The sequence below is a fragment of the Spinacia oleracea genome, chromosome 6, assembly GCF_020520425.1.
Source record: "Spinacia oleracea cultivar Varoflay chromosome 6, BTI_SOV_V1, whole genome shotgun sequence".
In the NCBI taxonomy this organism is placed as follows: domain Eukaryota; kingdom Viridiplantae; phylum Streptophyta; class Magnoliopsida; order Caryophyllales; family Amaranthaceae; genus Spinacia; species Spinacia oleracea.
In genome coordinates, this window is record NC_079492.1 from 143,363,297 (window position 1) to 143,386,562 (window position 23,266).

General features: G+C 34.3%; 3 protein-coding genes across 3 annotated transcripts; all 3 read right to left on the bottom strand.

Moving 5' to 3' along the window:
* Positions 1-6,909: 6,909 nt before the first annotated feature.
* Positions 6,910-8,852, bottom strand: LOC110802129 (heat stress transcription factor B-2b). Its single transcript, XM_022007559.2, has 2 exons — positions 8,347-8,852; positions 6,910-8,257 (listed from the first exon to the last, which is right to left on the bottom strand). Exons 1-2 carry the CDS (start codon positions 8,623-8,625, stop codon positions 7,508-7,510), a joined length of 1,029 nt encoding a protein of 342 aa, XP_021863251.2. The 5' UTR covers positions 8,626-8,852; the 3' UTR covers positions 6,910-7,507.
* A 4,846-nt stretch (positions 8,853-13,698) lies between these two features.
* LOC110802128 (bifunctional UDP-glucose 4-epimerase and UDP-xylose 4-epimerase 1) lies at positions 13,699-16,971 on the bottom strand. The gene is made up of 9 exons (XM_022007558.2): positions 16,627-16,971; positions 16,400-16,449; positions 16,039-16,174; positions 15,062-15,163; positions 14,734-14,961; positions 14,558-14,639; positions 14,359-14,441; positions 14,168-14,259; positions 13,699-14,070 (listed from the first exon to the last, which is right to left on the bottom strand). Exons 1-9 carry the CDS (start codon positions 16,819-16,821, stop codon positions 13,983-13,985), a joined length of 1,056 nt encoding a protein of 351 aa, XP_021863250.2. The 5' UTR covers positions 16,822-16,971; the 3' UTR covers positions 13,699-13,982.
* Positions 16,972-19,989: 3,018 nt separating this feature from the next.
* On the bottom strand, positions 19,990-23,214 carry LOC110802107 (galactoside 2-alpha-L-fucosyltransferase-like). The gene is made up of 2 exons (XM_022007533.2): positions 22,447-23,214; positions 19,990-21,645 (listed from the first exon to the last, which is right to left on the bottom strand). The coding sequence occupies exons 1-2, from the start codon at positions 22,715-22,717 to the stop codon at positions 20,189-20,191; spliced, it is 1,728 nt and encodes a 575-aa protein (XP_021863225.1). The 5' UTR covers positions 22,718-23,214; the 3' UTR covers positions 19,990-20,188.
* Positions 23,215-23,266: the final 52 nt, after the last annotated feature.

Consider the following 23,266-nt stretch of genomic DNA (forward strand, 5'->3'; position numbering starts at 1 on the left):
ACATAACCAAGTTCATCAACAATTTCAACATAACCAAATTCATCAACAATTTCAACATAACCAAGTTCATCAACACTTTCAACATGGTTTCAACAAATCACACACATTCCTTGTGTAAACAAACTGATAGGCCACTTTAACGAATTCAAAAGTCGCCTACAAAGAATTCTCCGCCTAAAATAATCAAGAAACGTACCCAAATCAATTCCTAATAATTTACAGCAACACTAACGTACTCTAAACACATCCTAAACATATTTAGAACATTCCCCAATATCGAAACTTAATTAATTAACTTCCTAGAATAGTGATTAATACGATCCCTAATTATCATAAACTCCAACAAACGTTCCTTTTTAAATTTCCAGCAATATAAAATAATTCAAAACTTGCTCAAAATATATTCAACATCCTTAAGATCATAAAAATAATAACTTTAATAGGTATAATCATTCTATTATGATTTTAAACATAATAAAACCTTAAAAATTCATGCTTTAATAGTTTAAAATACTTATTTAACCAAATTAATAAATCTGGAAATTAAATTTGTTACATAAACATAATATAAAATCTGAAAATATACTTTAATCATAATAACTTGTAATTTATATTCAATAAACACGAATTAAATCACTAAACTAATTTAAAATCATAACTTACATATTAATCAACCAAAACTGAAATTAATTAATTTACAATATCAATATCAAATCTGAAAATTATAATTTAACTATAAAGATTAATAATTTAATTCAAGAAACATAATTTAAAATCAATAAAATTAAATCAAAATATTTAAATAACTTAGGGTTTAAGAAATAACCAAAACAAGAAGGGGAGGAGAGAGACTGCCGACGAGCAGGGCACGGCAGCGGCAGGTTTGAGCGGTGGTGGTGCGGCGCAGCTTCGGGCGGCGACGCGGGGGCTGCTCGGTGGTCGCGAAACAGAAGCAGAAACGGGGTGAGAAAGCAAGGAAGACGAAAGAGGAAGAGAGAAGGAGAGGAGGGAGGATTACCGGACAAAGGAGGAGACGCCGACGGCGAGGGTGGTGCAGCAGCAGATGTCCGGCGGCTGAGAGGGAGGAGGGTTTGAGATTCTTGTGATTTTCACGTGAAGTATGGAGCAGGGGTTTTGGTTTGTGTGTTTTGTTTTTACGTGAAATAGGAAGAGAAGGAAAGAAAGAGTTTTGGGCTTATTATGATGGGCTTCATCAGGTTGGGCTAGCATTAGGATTGATGTTGTTTGAATCCAAAAATGGTTAGATGTATTTCCAATTCAACGTGTTTTCGTAATTTAAATTCTTTTCAAAGTATGATTCTAAAAACTATTTTTAATTGCATAAATTGTTAAAATATTTAGAATATATTTAAATGAAATTAAATATACATTAAATATATAAATATAATAAGGTTCAAAAATCGTTAAGTATTTAGAACGTACTTAAAATAAAATAAATATACGTTAATTATATATTTATTACTTAAAATTCATAAATTCTATTTAAATATAAATGATATACGTTAAAATATATTAATAAAATTTATAAATTTACGGGGGATTACAGAGGAGTTCAAAGATGAAGCAGAAAATAGCAGAGGAGAGAGTCGAGGAACGAAAATTAAAATAGCAATTAAAGAAAATAAGGGGAAAAAAATTATAATTGTTACATGCCACGTAAGGGTGAATACCGCCTATAGCAGGTTAGTAACTTGTTAGGCTTAATAATAGTAGTTGGTCATAAAGGTTGAATTATTTAGAAATATCGCATAGGTAGGCTTAATTAAAGAAAACAGCGCGTCTCCTGTGAGACCAGTCACACCATCAACTTGATGGTGTGACGAGCGCGAAACCAATAGCGTACCTCCCCTAAAACTATAAAAAAAATGTAACAGATCTAAATTATAGAAGTAACATACCTAAACTAAAAAAGTACCTCCTCTAAAATTATATAAAAAAAGTAACATATCTAAACTATAGAAGTAACATACCTAAACTAAAAATGTACCTCCCCTAAAACTATTCCGTATAAAAAAAAAGTAACATGTCTAAACTATAGAAGTAACATACCTAAACTAAAAAAGTACCTCATCTAAAATTATATATAAAAAAAGTAACATGTCTAAACTATAGAAGTAATACATAAACTAAAAAGGTACCTCCCCTAAAACTAATCCGTATAAAAAAAAGTAACATGTCTAAACTATAGAAGTAACATACCTAAACTAAGAAGGTATCTCCCCTAAAACTACTCCGTATAAAAAAAAGTAACATGTATAAACTATAGAAGTAACATACCTAAACTAAAAAAAATACTTCCTCTAAAATTATATAAAAAAAAGTAACATGTCTAAATTAAGAAGGCATCTCCCCTAAAACTACTCCGTATAAAAAAAGTAACATGTATAAACTATAGAAGTAACATACCTAAACTAAAAAAAGTACCTCCTCTAAAATTATATATAAAAAAAGTAACATGTTTAAACTATAGAAGTAACATACCTAAATTCGCAAGTGTGAACTGGTCTCACCATCAGTTGATGGTGAGGACAGTCTCATATAAGAATTTGGGTAAGGGGAAAAAAATTATAATTGTTATATGCCACGTAAGGGTGAATACCGCCTATAGCAAGTTAGTAACTTGTTAGGCTTAATAATAGTAGTTGGTCATAAAGGTTGAATTATTTAGAAATATCACATAGGTAGGCTTAATTAAAGAAAATCGGGCAAAGGTTGGATTAATAATTACAAATTTTCCTTTTATAAAAGTATTAGAAGAATTAAGCAATACAATTTACAATATATGCAATTTATATAATTATATACAAAATTTAAGGGGGAGTATTATAAAAATTTCTGTTCAGGGAAGGACCCACCAAAGCCATAAGGAGCATCCGCCACTTTCATTGACCAAAAGTAAAGCGTCCTTAGTGAAGATTGAAGCTCTTAACTTTCTGATCAGAAGGTGAAAATATTTTCATTAGACCACTGCATTGCAATCGGCCAAATGCTTCGGTGCTTTTTTATGCAACAAACGTCGACATGCATAGATATATAAACCAATTTAGTTATACAATAACCAAAATTAAATACTTCCTCTATTCTTATTTATACGATATAATTGGAGTTTTGACACTATTCTCACAAGCTCCTTTGATTTCAATTTGTGATTTATACTTAAGAAAAAATATAGTCGTGTGGGGTCTTGTTTGATTCGTCTCAATAAATATTTTTTAAATATCAACTTTTTATAATTTTTTCTTATCCATAATTGTAAATATTAATATTCGAAATTGTGCATTGGCAAACGTGACTAAATAATTGTATCATATAAATAAGAACAGAGGAAGTACTACAAAGTACATACATACAGTACTAAAAATATGATATGTATGTTAACTTTAATTTAATTTGCTAAAATCAAACAAATGTCAAATCAAACGATTATAAGCGTACGATACACCCGTAATATACAAATTTTCGTAGCCTTCCTTGTCAAGTGGCGTTGTTAATCAATTACATGCTTGCTCGTTGTCTTATCTAGTTATCTACTACGGAGTAGTCATTAGTCATTACTCATTAGTACGTGTTACATTACCCATCTTATCTCTATCCTTCATTCTCATTGGCCAAGCCGTCACCGGTGTACCAATCACCGTCTTACACGTGTCCACAGCCGCCAAACGTCTTTCACCTGGACTCCAACAAGGATGACGTATAACCGGAACTTCACCTACAAATTTACAAACAACATTAACAACCCCATGCCCGGCCTCTTGAACCGTCTCTCTTCCTCAGCCGGTAACTCAAATGATGGGCTGACCCAAGAGGAAAATGCCCATCAAATATATCAGAAGCAGTTATCTGGATCCAGCCCATCAATAAAGGGCCCAATAAGGCCCGCTTTGTGTATAGTTGGAGATAAACACAAGAGTAGTTAGTAGTAGTACTTGTGAAGAATGTAGGATCTATTGGTAGATGGAACTTATCACCCCATGTAGGGTTAAAACCTCCTTCATCATCTACCCTTGTTGAGTACACATGATGGAAGTTGTGGTAGCCCTTGGTGGAGCCGCCCTCGTGCGACAACGACGGCGATGGTGGTGAAGGGAAGGTGGTGGTGGTAGTGGTGGTGGTGATGGTGATGAAGGGTTTAAGATGGTGGGTGAAGAGGGAGGAGTTTTTGAGTCCTTGAGCTGAAATTACTGTTAACTCCAACATGGATTTTGAGGTTAGTGTTTCTTCGCATGGAAAAGAAAGGTGTAGAAATTGTGTGGTTTAGTCTTTTTATTGTAAGGGGGAGTGGTGGAAGTGAGGTGTATGTGTAGTTTCCTTTGTGGAATATTTGTAAGGGGTGTATGGAAATTTTATAAATGAGATATTGGATTTGTCTTACACATTTTGGATCATTGGTGTGAAACTTTTAGTTTTATGTTTTTTTTTTTCCTTTCTTTAGTAGGCCAACTCGATCAAGTCATTTTTTATTGTAAGAAAATAAATTATCATATTTTTTTTTTTGACATAGGATTGATTTTGCATAAATGAAAAGAGTCTACAAACTAAACAAAGTAAGGAGGTCTTTATAGACCATTACACAAACTATAAAACAAACCAAATACATATGCTTAAACACCAAAAGGGTAGTCGGTTCTTTTCGTGGCACCCCTTGATTGTTGAGACCTTATTTACACCACCGATAAGGTGTTATCGTGCCAAAGTCATTCGTTTATGCATTTTACAAGCATGACTTTGGCACGTAGGATAACTAATCAAAATATTAACATTGTCATATTTTTTCAAGCCAATTAACTACTTCGTCAAATATATAGAGAGAGTTTGACCAAGTCGAACTCCTAATTAACAGTCCTGTCATTTTCATATTATAGCTTAACAAAACATTACGGAGTAATTCCTAGATTGCTTTAGTATACTAGGGAAAAAAATTATTTGCTTTTTTTTAGAAAGAAGGATAAACAAATATTAGGAAAGTCTTCTTTTGACGGTACATTTATACCGAAGTGGAAATTCTCTTATTTCCTACTACCTCCGTTTCAGAAAGTTCTTTACAGTTATTATTTACACGGACTCCAATGCAATATTTAACTCCTAATATATCCAATTTCGTATATGGAAAAATTAAAAAAAGTTGATATTATAAAAATACATACCGAGACCAATCTAACAAAATCTTACATGTAACGTTTTGATGTATATAATAGTGAGAATTTACGGTCAAAGTTTTCATATTTTGGACACATATTTCTAAGTGTAAAGAACTTTCAGAAACGGAGGAAGTATAAGATTTTGTTTCAAGAAATATATGACCCATTTCTACGGTGGTGATCGAAGGCGTGAATTGAAGGGGAACATTGAGATTTGAGAATAAATTTTTACTAACTTATGCTCCTTTTCGGCCTCCGGTAATTGTACTGGTGTCGCCTCTCCACATTCAGCCAATATATTATGGTAATTAGTATACTCGTGCGATATGATGCACATTTTAAAATTTAAATATAAATTTATGTGAAATATGGTAGACAATTATATATCATTAAAATAGAGCTTATACATATTCCAAATTAAAATATAATTTGAAATATCTAGATTATAAATTTATGTGTGTTATCGTTTCAAAAATATACTTTAAGGAAGAGATGAGGTAAATGGTACGTGTAAACGATAATATTGATTTAAAATACGATTTGGAATATCTGGATATTCCAATTACGTGTAAACGAAATATGGTAAATTTATGTTATGATTTGATATACGATTAGATATATTATTTCCAATCTCCTCTCTCTAAAGTTCTAAACGAACCACTACCATTAAAATAAATAAAGATAAGATTAGCATTAACATAAACATTACAAACGTGGACTTCTTTTTTTTTTATAAATAAACAGTCGAAATGAATAAATGACAATGAGTTCATAAACTATTCTAGCAATTGACTAATCCATATTCGATTGCCAAACACCAATTATATTTCCAAGCATTATCAAATTATATATTTATGCATACGTTAAGTAGATGATATTCGCAATTAAGGAACTAATTAAAAGCACATCGATCATCTGTCTGTTTGATCCTAAATTGACCCAATTTGCAATTTCTCTAGGTTCGAACAAGAACTTGAAAATTTTAGGTCACGTCACCGTCTATCCTACTTGTATTATACGCCATTAGAAAATGGGGAACGTGGCGGATTAGGTAGGTCGGTGGTTTAGTGGGTCGTGGGTTGGAGATAATTAACATACGGTCCGCCTCAGTTAATTTAGGTTGGTCGAGTCGTGAATTGAATTGAAATAATGAATACAATACATGATAAATCGTGGATTATGTGGATCGGGATGGGTTGTGCCGGTCGAGTGGGTTCGATGTGTTTGGTGGGTTATGACAGGTTTTAAGGCTTAATGTGACTCTGTTGGGTCAGGTGAGTTTGGTACGTTTAGACGAGTTTAAAGAGCTTATTTGTGTCAGCATTGGACAATTATTTACGCGTTAAAAAGTTATAAATTTTATATGAACTTAAATTAATTAATTTTTATGTAATTCACATACTCATGTACATGTAGTTACTGCACATATAAGTAATAAAATTAAAATTTATTAGCATTTCTAACATACGAAATACTTAAATTATGATGGCGGGTTTGATGTGTCAAAAGGTTAGGTGAGTCAGGTGTGCCGTAGTAGGTTGTATCGGTCTGATGGGGCGGGTTGAAATGGGTTGTGTACTTATGTTGATAAAACTCAACCCACAACACGACATGAAAAATATCCGGATTAAACGGGTCATGTCATGAGTCATAAGCGCATCCGGCCCAAATGATCCACTATGGGCTGGGTCATATCTGACCCACGGGTCATCACTGACCCACGGGTCATCTCTATACGTCATAGAAGTACAATACAACAAGTCTGACTACTCCGTATAAATGTATATTTACATCTTACAATAGCAAATAATGTGCTACAAATTAACACATTTATGTAATTAAGTTCTAAACACTACTTGCACACGCTCAAGAGTCTATCTACCTCTACTATACTCATGTTAAACTACTCTTAATTCCGAGTTTGCACCATTTTTCCGATAATCCGATTTGGCCGTTTCCGATGTTTTAGGCGTTGTCCCTCACGGAGAATTTAGTAAAGCTTTTGACGTTTAACACGTGTGGGTCACAAGTCACAACTTCTTACGGAGGAGTATGCATAAAACCATCAATGGCTTCTCCCTGCCACCTGTGAAATGCAGTCTCTCTCTCCTTTTAATCACATTGACTTTCTAGAAACCCACCTAAAGAACCAACTAGACGAATCCCACAAATTCTATGATGATTGTTTTCTAAACCATTTCCTTATCCAGAAACGTGGGTTCCCCTATCACAATCTTTCCACACGCGTCCACTTTCCCACTCATGTCGCTTTCATCACACAGCCCGATCACGACCGTTTATTACACAGAACAATTCATGATTATCATCAATCAACGGCTGAAATTTCATTCCCCAGAACATTGTTGCTCTTGCTGCGTTTGTATTGGATCAGATCCCTCTCTCGATCTTGATCTTTCCACACTCGCTCTGTTTTCCTCATCGTCCTCTCTTCTCACGCGCTTCGCTCCGATTGAAACGCCAAACAATCTCGGACAGGGACACCCCTCCATCTCCTCTTCCTCCATCTTCTCTTCTCCCTTACTGCCGCCACTCGCGGTGGCTCCGCCACTAGAAGCACCACAAGGATCAGCTTCTGCCACTGTAACCGGTTTCGTCGGTAGCAAATCTAATGGCCTGCCTTCTTGTAATCCGCTTGTCTCGGGCTGCCCCGTCGCGTAGTTACTCATCATCGCCAATATATTATTACATAATCCTCTCAAATGATTCAATTCCTGCGATAACGTGAAATTCTCACTCCTCAGCCTCTCATTCTCTTCCAATATCTCCGTCGTCGACGCGCAGCTCGCTACTCGCTGTACCGTCACAACACCGGGAGCAGGGGAGGAATTTGACGAGTGCACTTGCTCGTCACCGGAGTTTGCTGGTGATACCGCCCTTACCGTGACAGGAGGTGGTGCTGCTACCGTTACCACAGCCGGAATAGCCGTCGGACATGCAGCTACAGCTGTCGGGGAATTAATCGCCGGGGCCGGAGATATTTTCCGGCGTTGAATATCACGAAGGAGCGCTTTCTCTCCTCGTTTGAAACAATCGTTCGCAAACTCCCACCGGTCCGGTATAACCTTCCGGAAACCCTAAAAAAACAAATCAAATCAATTAATTGAATGCAAAAATACTCAAATTTGACAACCAAATCCAAATTTGTTCGAGAAATAAGAATTACATATGTGTTGAGTTGGCGGACAAAGCTAGAGAAATTATTATGCTTGAAATATTTAGGAAGCAAATCACGAGCAAACTCCGCAGGTCGCCAAACAATGAAGCTAGTTCCGTCATCGTTCCACGAGATCAAATCATCGACAACAGGATCATCAACAAGCTGATAAGTTTTGGTGAGAAACGGCGTAGGAAGAGTTCGCTGCTGCAGGTCGCTAGCGTTACCACTACCTGTGCCACCGCAACCGGTGGAGTCGCCGTTTTGGTCCAGCGGCACTGGAATCATGATAAATGATTGATTATGACTCAGATCCAAATTGAGATACGGTCAAATGGAGATGATTGGATAGGGAAAGGGGGTAAGGAATGAGGGAGAGAGGAAGGTGGATGCAAGTTGAAAGGAAGGGGGGAAAAGAGAGGAGGAAGAGGGGGGTAGGTTATTTGTTGGGTTTCTAGAAAGTTCGTGGTAGGGAGTTAAATGATGAGAGAGAGAAAGGGGGCGTGGGGTGTTCCAGAAAGACCGAAATTCAATAGAAGAGGATTGATTAAAAAAATTAAAAATTAAAATAAAAGTAAAATAAATTAAAAAATAAAAATAAAAATAAAAATAAAGATAGGGGTTTTCCGGTTGTGTCATGTGTGTGTTTGTGTGAGAGGGGAGTGTGTCTGTGTGTGTGTGGTGGGGTTTCAGTTTGAAGCGGAAAGTGCGAGAAGCTGCTGATATTTCTTTTCTAGAAACTTCGTTGTTTTTAACTTTGTTAAAACGGCAAAATTAAGTGCGTTAATTGTTTCTTTAGCTAATCGAAAAGCTGTCTTCTAAGCTAAAATGAAAGTGGTTTGGAGTAGCTTATGTCTTGTAAAGTTGTTGTTTTTTTTGACAACATTGTAAAGTTGTTAATATCAACAATTGATTTTATCAAATTATTTTTATATAAAAAAATATTATAAATAAAAAGTCAAACAGCCAACAAAAGTCTTATCAAATTAACGAAGCAATAACTAATTACCAAACAATGTCAACGTTTTTTATGTACTCCATACGGAGTATGTAACCATAAGATGTTATGTCAAAGTTTTCGCGTTTTTTACATTTGAAATGCAAACAACTTTATGAAAATGGAAATAGTCCAAGAAACTCGATGTTTATGTGTAATATAAATTTATTATAATGTTTATGTCTAAAGAAAATAAGTACTCTCTTTTATACAGTAATTTATCTCTTATGACATTGTGTTTTCATGAATATTGAAACAAATTTCAAAAGAAAAAATGATCGAAATGAACTTATGTCTTTTGATTGAAGTACAATAAATTATAAAACACAAATTCTTATTTAAATGTGGTGTACAACAAATATTATACATCACCTTCAAAATTATTAAATCAAAATGTTTAAGTTACCCTGCTATAATGTAAAAGTTATTAATGATAAAAATAATAAGAGTCTGTAAAAATAATAGAAGTCTAGACAATTATAAGAAAAAGAGTAAATCAAACAAACGAGTTCATCTCCAGAACTCCAAGAAAATAAAAACAAAAATTGTGTTATTAAGATTTATTATTTCCAACCACAAAAGGCACACATTGGATTACTATAGATTTTTTTAACAATTTTTTAACTTTCCTATGAGTCATTTTGCGATGAAATATTGAAATAAGTATTAAACTATTGGTTAAGATACTTTATGAAGAAGAAAAAAGAAAGTAATTATTCTACGTTAATAAATTATGATTTCTTAATGTCAACATATATACATTCTACAATCCACGCACGTATAAAAGAGAGTAATATTTATTTCGTATATAAAATGTCATGAACGGATCTCGTGTATAAACACTAGTAAAGATACGGAGTTTTAAAGCCAACTTTAATGGGCCATAAAAGGTACGGAGTACTATTGTAGTACAGTTTTGGTCAAGTTATTGGCTTTCCTTTCTGTTCACGGCCTCATATAGTCATGTCATATGTACTGAAGTACACGTACATTAGTTAGCCTTACACCTTTGAATTCCTTGGCCCATTTTAACTTTATGCTTGGGCTCTACCTCCCAAATGAAGAGTTAGTCCAATCATTTAACGACATTTTAGGATTACACAAATTTTTATTCTGGTAGGAAGTTGCAATTCAAGGAAAATTAGTTATCTTGTTAAATTTATGTGAATTTTTCTAAGTTGTTTGAATGTTTGGTTGATAATATGAAAATTAGAAATTTTCATGAACTTTGATTGAACGGGTTTAGAGGAGATGTAGATAATTTACTTCCCATATTTTGTAGAAATTCAACCCATGAATTCCAATTTTCTCTATTTTTACTTTTTTAAGTCAACCAAACTAGTGAATCTATAAATTCCTATGAATTTTCACTTCCCCCAATTTTAAATGCCAACCAAACAACCCATAGTAAAACAAATATAAAGTTAACTTAAATGCTTAAACGTTGACCAGATAGGATGTAAAAGTTATCTAATTTTTAATAATAAAATTTTCCTCAATAATAAAAATTATCTCTTCAAAATCACTGATAATATACAAAGCTAACTAGGTAACCCTTTATGATGCATCTATTCATAATATAAAAGTTAACTAAAGCAGGTTTAGAATTACCAAAAATTAGATAAAAATGGCGCTAATGTACAATAAATTTATGGTACACCGGATGTATATAAAGCCTTTTGTTAAAATTATTTGTTTGAACTTAGCTCATTAACGTGCTCATTTATATTCTAGTTCTAGTTCAATCCTGACTATGAATGAGTTCAATCTCGAGATACTTTTTTCTACTTGTATTTTTAAAGAGAACCTATATGAAAATTCTTATGCGTTTATGTTAATTAAGTTCAAGTTGTACCATGGATTTTCCTGGGCAGATACAATTACTATGAACCTCCTACTTCGGTTTGATTCGTCTGCCTCTTGTCATGTATTTAGGGAAGCAAATACTCCCTCCGTCCTTTAATACTCGACTTGTTTTGACTTTTTACACTATTCACATAATTTACTTTGACTATATTTTATCTATAGTATATGAAAACAAATGTTAGTATATAATATATTGTTGACTTCATCTTAATATATATTTTCAAAATATTAATATTTTTATAAGTTTTTATAATATGTAGTTAAAGAAATTTGTGGTCGAAGTTGTGCATTGGCAATCGTGTCCGATCAAAACAGGTCAAGTATTAAGGGACAGAGGGAGTAGCTAGAGTTGCAGCTAGACTACAGAGTACTTAGCTTTGCTTGACCATTTGATGGATATCCCCCAAAACAAAGATAGTAAATTTCTTATTTTCTCGTTTTTGATAAGTTAGGTCATAGTACTGAGATAAGATGGACCTAATATTTTCATGTATTTTTCTTTCCTAAGAAAAAAAATAAAGTTAAGTTCAAGTTTGTACCATTTTTCTTATAAGTTGTAAGGTACGATTCATTTTTTATGCATACATTGGACCCATATATAGCAGTTGGCCATGAATGGTTGTAGAAAATGGTACTGCAAAATCCGATAAATGATTAAGTAAATGTGGGCTCATGTACGTACGTGAACCCTAAAAATACAAAAGTGTATAGCTCCATGGAATATACTGCCTGTTGGTTTGGATTGACCCCTCCCTTTGTGGGGACGTTTGGTTTGTTATGGTGGTCCTTTGTATTCCCAATCTCGCTAAATTTCTGGGTAATCTTCAGAGCTATAACACTTGCTATTGTTTGATACCGTGCATCCTTATACTTATTTTGAACTATTGTCACTTCTTTAAAATATTGTAATAAGTGCATGATCTAATAACTACTACAGAGTAGTATACGATAGCAAGTTTTTTATTGGGGAGGAGTGAGGACCGTGCAAACAATATGAGAAAAATAACGGCCCTCTCAACAAGGAGTTGAAGATCATATATGCTTGCAATATAACGTGACATTAATGTGTTACTGACATGACGAAATACAGTTCACTAACAATTACGAGCCCTAATGAAGACCAAACTCGCAATACTTCATAATTGACATAATGAAATACAGTTCAATACCAATTAGGAGTACCAATAAGGACCATCAATGAGTACAATGCGACAATTATAAAGGAATGGGAGTGATACAACTCTCTCCTGATCAAGACGAGCGCGGCCCGCCCGATATTTTTGCGGGCTTGGGCAGAATTTTCCCGGCCTGACCCGGCTCGAAAATTTTATTTTTTTGGGCGGATTTGGGAAACACAAAAATACACTTTTTAGTTATAAATTTGGCCCGGCCGAAAACCCCGGTAGTTTAGACCCGAAAATAGCGAGTTTGGGCACAAAAAGTTGGCCCGAATATTGACCCGACCCGACATGGCGAGCTGATTTTTATGCCCAAGTCCGGCCCAGCCCACCATTTGTTCAGGTCTAATTACAACTATGATTTGAAGTGGGAGGATATCTTATGTGGTACCTTCTTCACATGGATAATACCACTATTCACCATTTGTTCAGGTCTAATTACAACTATGATTTGAAGTGGGAGGATATCTTATGTGGTACCTTCTTCACATGGATAATACCACTATTCACCATTTGTTCAGGTCTAATTACAACTATGATTTGAAGTGGGAGGATATCTTATGTGGTACCTTCTTCACATGGATAATACCACTATTCACCATTTGTTCAGGTCTAATTACAACTATGATTTGAAGTGGGAGGATATCTTATGTGGTACCTTCTTCACATGGATAATACCACTATTCACCATTTGTTCAGGTCTAATTACAACTATGATTTGAAGTGGGAGGATATCTTATGTGGTACCTTCTTCACATGGATAATACCACTATTCACCATTTGTTCAGGTCTAATTACAACTATGATTTGAAGTGGGAGGATATCTTATGTGGTACCTTCTTCACATGGATAATACCACTATTCTCATATATATATAGCCGCAATTTTATGGTCACATTCAAACAACATTGGATAGCTACTTCCAAATAGTAGATGAAAGTGATTGATTATTTGATTAGCTGCACTAGCAAGTAGCAACTCTGGAGTGATAGAGATGTCTAACCGACTAACCAAATACGAGGTCGGGTAAAGTCTAAAGACCAGATACTAATTGGCAAACTTTTATTAAAATAGATACTCTAGTAATTTACAAACTTCGTAAAAAATAGATAATAATTAACAAACTCCGTAAAAAATTGGATAGTAATTGACAAATTTCCTATAAAATAAGACGATGTAGAAGACGAGTTTGTTCGTCTTAAGGTTACGGGTAGTGTTTGTTGTAGCCTGAAGATAAGATGATTATCTAAACAAACAATGTAGTGAGAAATAATAGAACAACTCATAAAGAAAGCATGGCCTACTTTCCTTTACATCGGATAACAGAATGGAAAGATATACTCATTTATGAGTCAGCAATCACATCAACTTGAGTTCATACACCCTTTGATTCTTTGAACCAAATAAGGAACATCTTGAAAACATATTGGTAGACCATCACATATTTACTTTCACAATTTCACTAGAGTATTACACTTTAACAAACCTTGTAAAAACTAATCAGAGAAACAAAAAAAATCGAGGAACACTTTCAGCACTTGACAAATCTGTGGCATCTGGGTAAGTATTAAGTAAGTATAGTTTGGATGACCATTTCTACCATATTACTCGGGTTTTCCCTGGTACCCCCATGGATAGCTGCTTGCCCACTTCCATTGGTCTCGACACATATCATTTATGTCGTATTTAGCCCTGCAACACATTTAGCACAATTAATCAGTTATTTAGCCACTAAAAAACCCATCAGTAAAACCATTTATGAAATTTTAAGTTATTTTCGGAAACTTACTTCCAGCCAAGTTCTTTTGCAGCTTTCTCAGTTGAGGCATAAACTTCAGTTGCATCTCCTGGTCTTCTTGGACACATTTTCAGTGGAATTTCCTGTAGATAACATTAGAAATACATTGTTAATGGCAGAAATTTCACTAAAATTTATAATAACCTGGTAGATAAAAAAGAAAGAATGAAACAGGATATTACCTTTCCTGATGCCTTCTCAAATGCCTTAACCATTTCAAGAACTGAAGCACCATTACCCGTCCCCAAGTTAATGGCATCACAACCTAAAGAATGGATAAAACACAATATTCAGGGAATATAATTCAGAATGGTGCATGACACTTTGATTAAAAAACATGTTTCATATTATATTGATGAAGGAATGAATGAATTAAGTCACCTATATTCTTTGCAGTAAACAACTTCCTCAAAGCAGCAACATGGCCATCAGCCAAATCCATCACATGGATGTAATCTCGAATCTGTGAACAAATAAGTTTGATTGATTATAATCTAACTGAAGTATATTTTGATTTGCAGAACACAATCAAAGGACTTAACATACTATATACGTACCGCTGTACCATCCCTTGTAGGATAGTCAGTGCCGTAGACATTGAGCTCAGGTAGTCTTCCGACAGCAACCTGTTGTATGTAAGGCATAAGGTTGTTCGGGATACCCTTAGGATCTTCACCGAGCTTCCCACTCTCATGAGCACCAACTGGGTTGAAGTACCTCAGCAAAACTATGCTCCATTCGTTGTCTGCACTTGATATATCTCGCGCAATTTCTTCAAGGAAAAGCTACAAATTGAAATATGATCCCCTTAATTCTAAGGGAAATACAAGATAACAGTTTCTGCTACTGAGAAAAGCCACAAAAATATTCAGAGTTATTAATTACCTTAGTTCGGCCATATGGATTCATAGCCTTCAATTCAAAATCTTCTACACATGGGATTTTCTCAGGCTGGCCGTAAACTGTAGCTGATGATGAGAAAACCAACTACATATCCAATGATCCAAATATCATTATTTGAACTAATTGATACTTCAATATCATAAGTACGGCGCAGTACTAAACACAATCAGTCATGTTGAATCTATTCATTAATTTATGGATTCAAACCATTACTCAAATACTTGGTTACCTTCTCATATTTTATGATCTTGAATACCCCTACAAATTATTATGATCATGGACAAAATTAAGTACTGCAACTAAGATTACTGCATTGGGCAATGTAATAGGCCAACCTTAATTCTTCAACTACCACTATCATCCTATCAATATTTGCCATTTTTGACTTTCGAAATCGAGAGTTCCAACAGAATTAAATCAACTTTGAGTAATTCTATTAGGAAATATATATCAACTAGTATTAGGTAATTAGTATTGGCTCACAATTCTAGTACTGGTACTGGTACTAATGAATAGATTAGAATACGGAGTAGGTAACAAAGTATTTTGAGAAGTAATTGATGCTTCAAAATCATAAGTACGGCACAGTACTAATTACTAAACATTCAGTCATGTTGAATCTATTCATTAGTTTATGGATTCGAACCATTACTCAGATCACTCTTAAACTTCTCAAAATACTTTGTTACCTACTTACCTACTCCGTATTAGTATATTATCTTATGAATTTATATGATCTTATAGACAAAATTAAGTACTGCAACCAAATTTCCTGCATCAGGCAATGTAATAGGCCAACCACAATTCTTCAACTACCATTGTCATCCCATGAATATTTTCCATTTTCGACATTCCAACAGAATTCAATTAATATCGAGTAATTTGAATACAATCCTATTTCCTGACAAGAATTTTTGTAGGTATACTAAAAGTTTAGACCAAAATGGCAAAATGCTCACCTTCTTGCAATTGTATTTGGCCATAGTTTGGTACAAATTGATTGAACCAATCAAGTTGTTATCGAAATAGCGAAATGGATGAGCAACACTCTCACCCACAGCCTTCAATCCAGCAAAGTGAATTACAGCATCAAAACTACCACAAAATTAAACGAAAAAATATGAAAAAAAAAATCCCAGAAAACTCACCAAAAAAAAGTCAAAAGCAATATGATAAAGACAATAAAAAGATAATCCCAAATACCAAGAACATATTGCTAATGGAAGAAGCATAGAATCAACATAACCCAGAAAACAATTAATCAAAAGTGCAGTACTAAAGAAAAAGGAAGATAAAATAAAGAAAAAAAGAATTCCATACTTGTTTCCAAAAAATAGCTTCTCAAGATCATCTTTATTTCTGAGATCACCCTGTAACAAAAGCCCACCAAACAATTTTGATCAACTATTTTAAACCCACAAAATTCTGAACCACAATTCGCCGAAAAAAAAAGACACCCAAAAATCAACAACCCAGGAATTTCTAACCACTAACATGCAAAATTTGAACCAGAAATCGAGAACCCAAATATTAAGGTGAGAATTTACCAGGTGAAACTCAAGGTTTTGAGATAAATCAGGATCGGCTAATTCTCTGACCCGATTAACAGCTTCTTCAACAGAATTATCAAGATTATCGATGATAACTACCCGGAAACCTTGTTTGAGTAAAACAAGAACACAGTGAGTACCAATGAAGCCAGCACCTCCTGTGACTAGAATATTTCTTCCTTCGGAACCCATTTTTTCTTTTCTTTTTTTCTAGAAAGAGAAAAATGCGGAAACAAAAACAGAGGAGGAGAGAGAGAGAGAGTCAGATAGATGCCAAATGTTGAGACGAAGAGGAAGGAAAGGGAATGTGAGAAATCCAAGGAGTGTGTTGACGCTTTTTATTGTGTATGTGTAAAACTAGATAAGAACAAAAGAATGATGGATTGAGGCACCGAAAATGTTAAATGGGAGGATATTACTATATTAGCCCGTTAGGGTTTTGCTCCGATATCGAATATCGTCTATGTAGCGGTCAACAAAAAAATACATGTTAAATACGAGTTAGCATGACTTGTGGAGTAACATTTGATCAAATAACAATGAATAGTTATAGTGCGATTTTTAATTATTATCGAGTATGAATATAAAGTAACCCTGTCAAATATTAATGGATAGTGTTGTACTCTTCTTGTATTAATTGGACCCTTTAGTGCTTGGTTAAAATGAAGCCGATAAAAACATTAGGATATAGTGATGTTGATGTTAGAGCTAACATAGGATTGAAACACTTCGAAAAATCTATAAAAGCTTTTTATAGTATGGAGTTGTAGAAATAATTAGTCAAAAAAAGAAGAAGCTTAAACTAACTAAAACGGTAAAGTTAATTTCTCTTATCAAAGTTTTGATAGGATGAAACAATTTTGGATAGTACACTTACATTTTCTAAATTTGACAATGAGTAATTTTGAATTTACAGCTTTTCTGGCTATATTTAGTGTAAAATCTACTCCGTCATTTACGTTATTATTTATGACTTTCTATATATTTACACTATTTTATAGCATAGATTTGAGACTTGTTACTCCAATTTGAAAACACAAAGTGTACACATTATAATACTATGTTGGAAACTAGTGATCTTGTATTTCTTAATATAGTTAAATTCATTTTTGATTTAAAGACAACATTGATTCATTTTATCTTTTCCAAGAAAATTTAAGACTGAAAATCCATTAATCACTTATTTTGGTGAGATCATTATTGAATAAAGTTATCATAATTATCCATTGATTTAAAATGTTTGTTATGATTGTGATTTGAGTTATTATCAACTTTTGCTTGTAAATAAATAAACCATGATTGAGAACCATGAAGCTGGTGAGAGAAAAGTTAGTTGTTACGCAATTGCCAATTGCTAGTTGTTTCCTTTAACATTGATTTTTCTTTTAATAAAGTCACATGTGCAATTTACCCCCCATGCTCAATAAATTAATTTCCTTTTTAAAAAAAGCAACAAGAAGTTGGCGGGATTTTCAGTTTTTCTGTTAATTGGAATAACTACAAATTAGTCGATACCCCACTTTTATTGTTCCTCACTTGCTTAATACGTTGCACAATTCAAAATGCATGAGCTTCTTCTCCCTTTTTCTTTAATTCATCGTATACGGTACAACCGGTTATATATATCTTATAAGGTACAAATTCTTACAATCTACCGGTTAGAAGAGAAATGATTAAACAAGCATAAAAATATACATTTCGCTGTATTTTGCAAATTATAAGTGGACGTATAATCAAAATTATCATCATGGTGACGTATAACGTTAAGTACACTAATTTCGTTTTGATAAATACTCCCTCCGTCCCTTAATACTCGACCTGTTTTGACCGGTCACGCTTGCTAATGCACAACTTTGACCACCAATTTCTTTAACTACATATTATAAAAACTTATAAAATATCGGAGTAATATTTTGAAAATATACATTAAGATGAAGCCAATAATATATTATATACTAACATTTTTTTCATATACTAGAAATAAAATAAGGTCAAAGTGAATTATGTGAATAGTGCAAAAAGTCAAAACAGGTCGAGTATTAAGGGACGGAGGGAGTAATAGTTATACAAGTATATTTTTTAGTATAAAGTTTTTGAAGGTCGAATTAATTGGTCAAATCGGATTGAAGATTTGATATTGTTTCCAACAATTTTACAGTCTAAAGTTTTTTTTTTTAATCTTCTTTTTTACATAGAATTTTACCTTCTAAACTGACATTCTCTACGTGAGTTTGAATTTGTATTCACGAGTTACGGGATTCGATTCTCATACTTATAAGATAAATAATTCCCTCTAAAACTCACATTCATAAATCATATTGCTATATTTGTTTTCACCAAAAAAAAAATGCTATAGTTGAAATAACAACCCGCTCTCTTAATTAAGAACCTTTAAAATTTTGTGCATGCACCTTAAAATATGGTGCGTTGAATCCTCTCATGTAAGAAAACCAACATATTTTCATCATGTGAAGAGCACATAAGCAGGAAAATGTAAAGGGTGGTGTACCTAATTTTAGATACACACGAGTGCATAATAGATGTTCTCTTTTTATCCTCATAAATCATAACGGATTAACAGGCTAAATTATTAGTAAAATATTAGTTGAGCATGCATGCTTACGAGTCGTAAGATAATGGTGAGTTAGTTGTTGCCTTGTTCTTCGTTGGTGTGATGCAAGAGGTTTTTAATTTCTCTTAATTATGTTTTATGTTAAATAATAATTGACTTATTTAATTAATTAAATATTTTGGGTTTCGACATGTTTGTTGAAGGGTTCCCATCTAAGAATTGAATTATACAGTACGTAGTTGGACAAACTCATCACTAATACATATGCTGCACATGCCGGTTGCGAGGTATGGCCGTATGGTGTTTATATGAGAAATTTATAACCCACTATTAACAAGCCCCAATAATACCTTCTATCCTTAACTTTGATTTGATCCTTCAATTATTATTATTTATGTATAATTTGACTTTTACGCTTGTCAATAAACGACTTTAACAAAGTAATTTTATTGATGTTTAAATGTTTGGGTATATTCTCTGTATTTGACAATTTATAAGAATAAACAAAGTGTTCCGATTATGTTCCGTAATAGCTGACGGTGGTGACACATGTTACACATGTGTTTTGAGTGTAGGATGACGATTGTTGAAGTGAGTCTGAATTTGAAGGTTTTGTTTGAGTACACTCGAACAAGAGCTTATAAAACTTGAGTATCGTTCGAATATGTTTGAGTTTATCTAAGCAGTCCGCACAAATTTGATGTGCTTGTCAGATAAATTTCAAGAGCATTTTATGAATGAGCCAAGGAGAATGATGAATTTCGGATCACCGCTACTGAAGTAAATGATTATGTAGTGAAGTACTACGTAATATTTATAGGAGATGAAAACTCTTTTATTGGACTTGATACTGATCCGCCCAATTTGTTTATTTAAAGACCAATATTATGGACTGGCCTACTAACAAAGTGTCTATATATCCATACAATGACATAATAATATAAGCAAATAATTACAGCATGGATTGTTCAAGATATCAACTTTAATTTAATTTAACTTAACTCCCCACCATACATCCTCACAAGCACTCAAATGAGGATTAAGTTTGCTAATGTTAGTAATCTTACTCCCACCCTTACAATCATACTGTGGAGCAACATGAAGACAAGGCTCCATTGAAAAACCTCGTTTACAAGCCGAATTAGGGTGTTCATTATTCCCTAATCTAACCATAATCCATGGCTTTAAACCCCCTAAACTTTGTGCAACATACCCAAAAGTAGACACAGGACTAGTCACCAACACATCACACAAACTTAACAGATAAATTTCAGCCCATGCCTTCATATTATGCATGTTGTCACCAAATTTCTGGTATTCTTCATGACTTGGTTGATAAACACCAATGACATCACCATTCATCGTTGGCCTTGTCCAATAAAGACTCTTCAAACCCTCTGCAAAATCGGGGGATAATGATGCTACTAATACAGCTTTTGATTTCGAGGTCGTGTTTCTCAATGGAGAATTTGGAGAATCTAGTGAAGGTAGTATGTTATGGGTTAGGGTGCATGATAATATTTGTGACATTATGTTTTGGGACGGAACTTTCTGATGAGGATAGACCCGGATTTGTAGGCCGATTTTCTCATCTGCATTGGCTAAGTAAGCTTCATAAAACCTTGTGATTAGCCCCCAAGCCTCATTAGAAGGGTTGAATAGGTAATGTCCTAAGTGGTGAAAAACTGCAGCTTTCTCATGGAACATTTTGTTTATTTCTTGTTTAAAGGTTGAGCTCATGAATAGGTAAGGGGCGAAATATTGATCCGATATTAGGATTAAAACTGGGATTTTTCCTAGGGTAAAAAGAGTTTCATTGCAATGGAATTGTCTAAGATTATGATCACCATGTCCATGTTGTAGATCAAGGTGCACAAATGACGGCGAAAACCCATCTTCCTCTGAATTTACCCTGTTTTTTCTGAAGGCTGGTAGTTGACTCCAATGGTTTTTATGAGGGAAGTTTTTGGGTAAAAGCCATGTTGAATTAGGAAATGGTTCACAAAATAAACAATCCATTTCTGCCTCAAATTCAACCAGAAAAACTCGATTTTCAAGAACGGAGTATAAGAAAGCTGAAGCCATGCTAACCATTCTATTTCCTAACCCATTTGCAGGAGTCCAAACCAGGTACTTGCAAGGTATGGTGTCACTGTCTTTTACATGGTTTATTCTTGATAACTTCCTTATGGTTTTTCTGTAATGCAATGATTGTGGCCCACACCGTGTATGGAGTTTTTCATAGCTTCGTAGTTTGGTAATCAGATAAGAAGATGGTTTATAAGGTTTGTTTTTGTGGTATGAAGAGTATTGGTACCTGCTTATGCATGATTCTTTAACAAATCCTGAAGCTACAACAAGCTCATCATTATCTACCAGTTTGTGCTGACCAGTAACAGGTTTGCTGCTGGTATTAGACGGCTTTGATGAACTGTTGTTCCCATCTGTTAATGAACAATGACAAGATTGTGAACAAATTATGTAATCAGAAAAACACCAAAAAATTGAAGTGATACTTCATACTAGTATTAATTCAGAGTATGTTTGTACTGTGTTTTCCCCCCAGAGAATCACTATTGTGGAGGAAATTGACTTAAATTAATAAAAATGTCCGTACTATACCTGATCAAAAGGTGGGGTGGGCCACGGCCTAAAATATCAGCCCGTTATGTCGGGCCAGGCCAAGGTTCGGTTCAATTTTGTGTGCCCAAAACCCGCTATTTTGGGTCAAAGGTAACGGTTCTTTCCGGGTCAAGCCAAATTTATAACTAAAAAAAATGTAGTTTTACGTTGCCCAAAACCCTTCAAAAAAATTAAAAATCGGGTGGGACTGGCCCGAAAAAGGGGCCTAAAATTTCTGCCCAAAACCTGCTAAGTTTTGGGCCGGGCCAGCGGGCGGCTCATGTTGATCAGGTCTAGTCAGCGCTATCTTTTCCTCAAAAAACAAATCAGTACTAACTATGAACATATAGGAGTGTAGAGTGATCAAATCTGATACGGTCCAAACCAGCCTGAATCAGGCAGGGTTTCGGGCCTTCCGCTACCATTTTCTGGCCCAAGATGTGGCCTAAGTAGGCCCACCTTTCAGACCAGTGTCCTAGACTGAATAGTATTCATCTCAATTCTATTTGGTAATGTATCTTTTAAGCGGCCTGCCTTAATACTGCAGACCGAAAACACCAGTTTAACCTATGATGAATTACTCTAGATTTACTACTACTGATGTGCTATTACAGAACTCTTACCTGCAACCAATGGTGCAACCTGTGTAACATCCTCTGAAACACCTCCCAACAGCTTAGCTGAAGAGTTTAACGCATTCGCCTCCAATGGTTTTGCCGTACTGTCAACTGCCTCAGAAAACCGAAGCTTTGAGCTCTTCAGAAAGATCAGACAAACAGGCAAAGCTATGAAACAAATTACTACCGAGACTGATGCCACTCTTGAATACTTTTTCCTTCCTTCTGTAAATTTCCCAAAGAGTTGAAATGTCTGAGAGAATTGCAGTGTTCCCATCTTTGCAATGAGAAAACATTTAGCCGAAAAATCCTCCTTAAAACAACATCAAAATAGAACACCACCACACGCTTACTAATTATATGTGCAATCAGTAAGTTTAGTACCAGAAATGATAGTTAACCCTGCAACTTTGAATTTACAAGAATGGTAAAAATATGCATAAGAGTTAAAAATGGATGTTCTTTGAAGCTATCTTAGCTTAATGTAGTGTATGATTTAGTGCAATACAGCAGCTCACATGCAAAGGGGTGCTTTAAGTGACTTTTTTTACTGGTTTTTTATGCAAAGGACTATAAATGAAGTAGAATCAAGATGGTTCAACTTCAAACTGCAGAAAAAACTAATTTGGTGGTAAATTATATGTAGTAATGTCTGGTATCGTTTTTGTTGTCGTTTTACTAATCCAACATCACATCTAGCATGTAACCTTGCGTCTACTGCAATCGCTACCAGCTACTACAACAATTAACAAAAAGCGTGACAAGGTTTTACTGACGGGGTCTTAATCAGATCTTCAACATTTCAGAAAGCTACTATGCAGTGAAA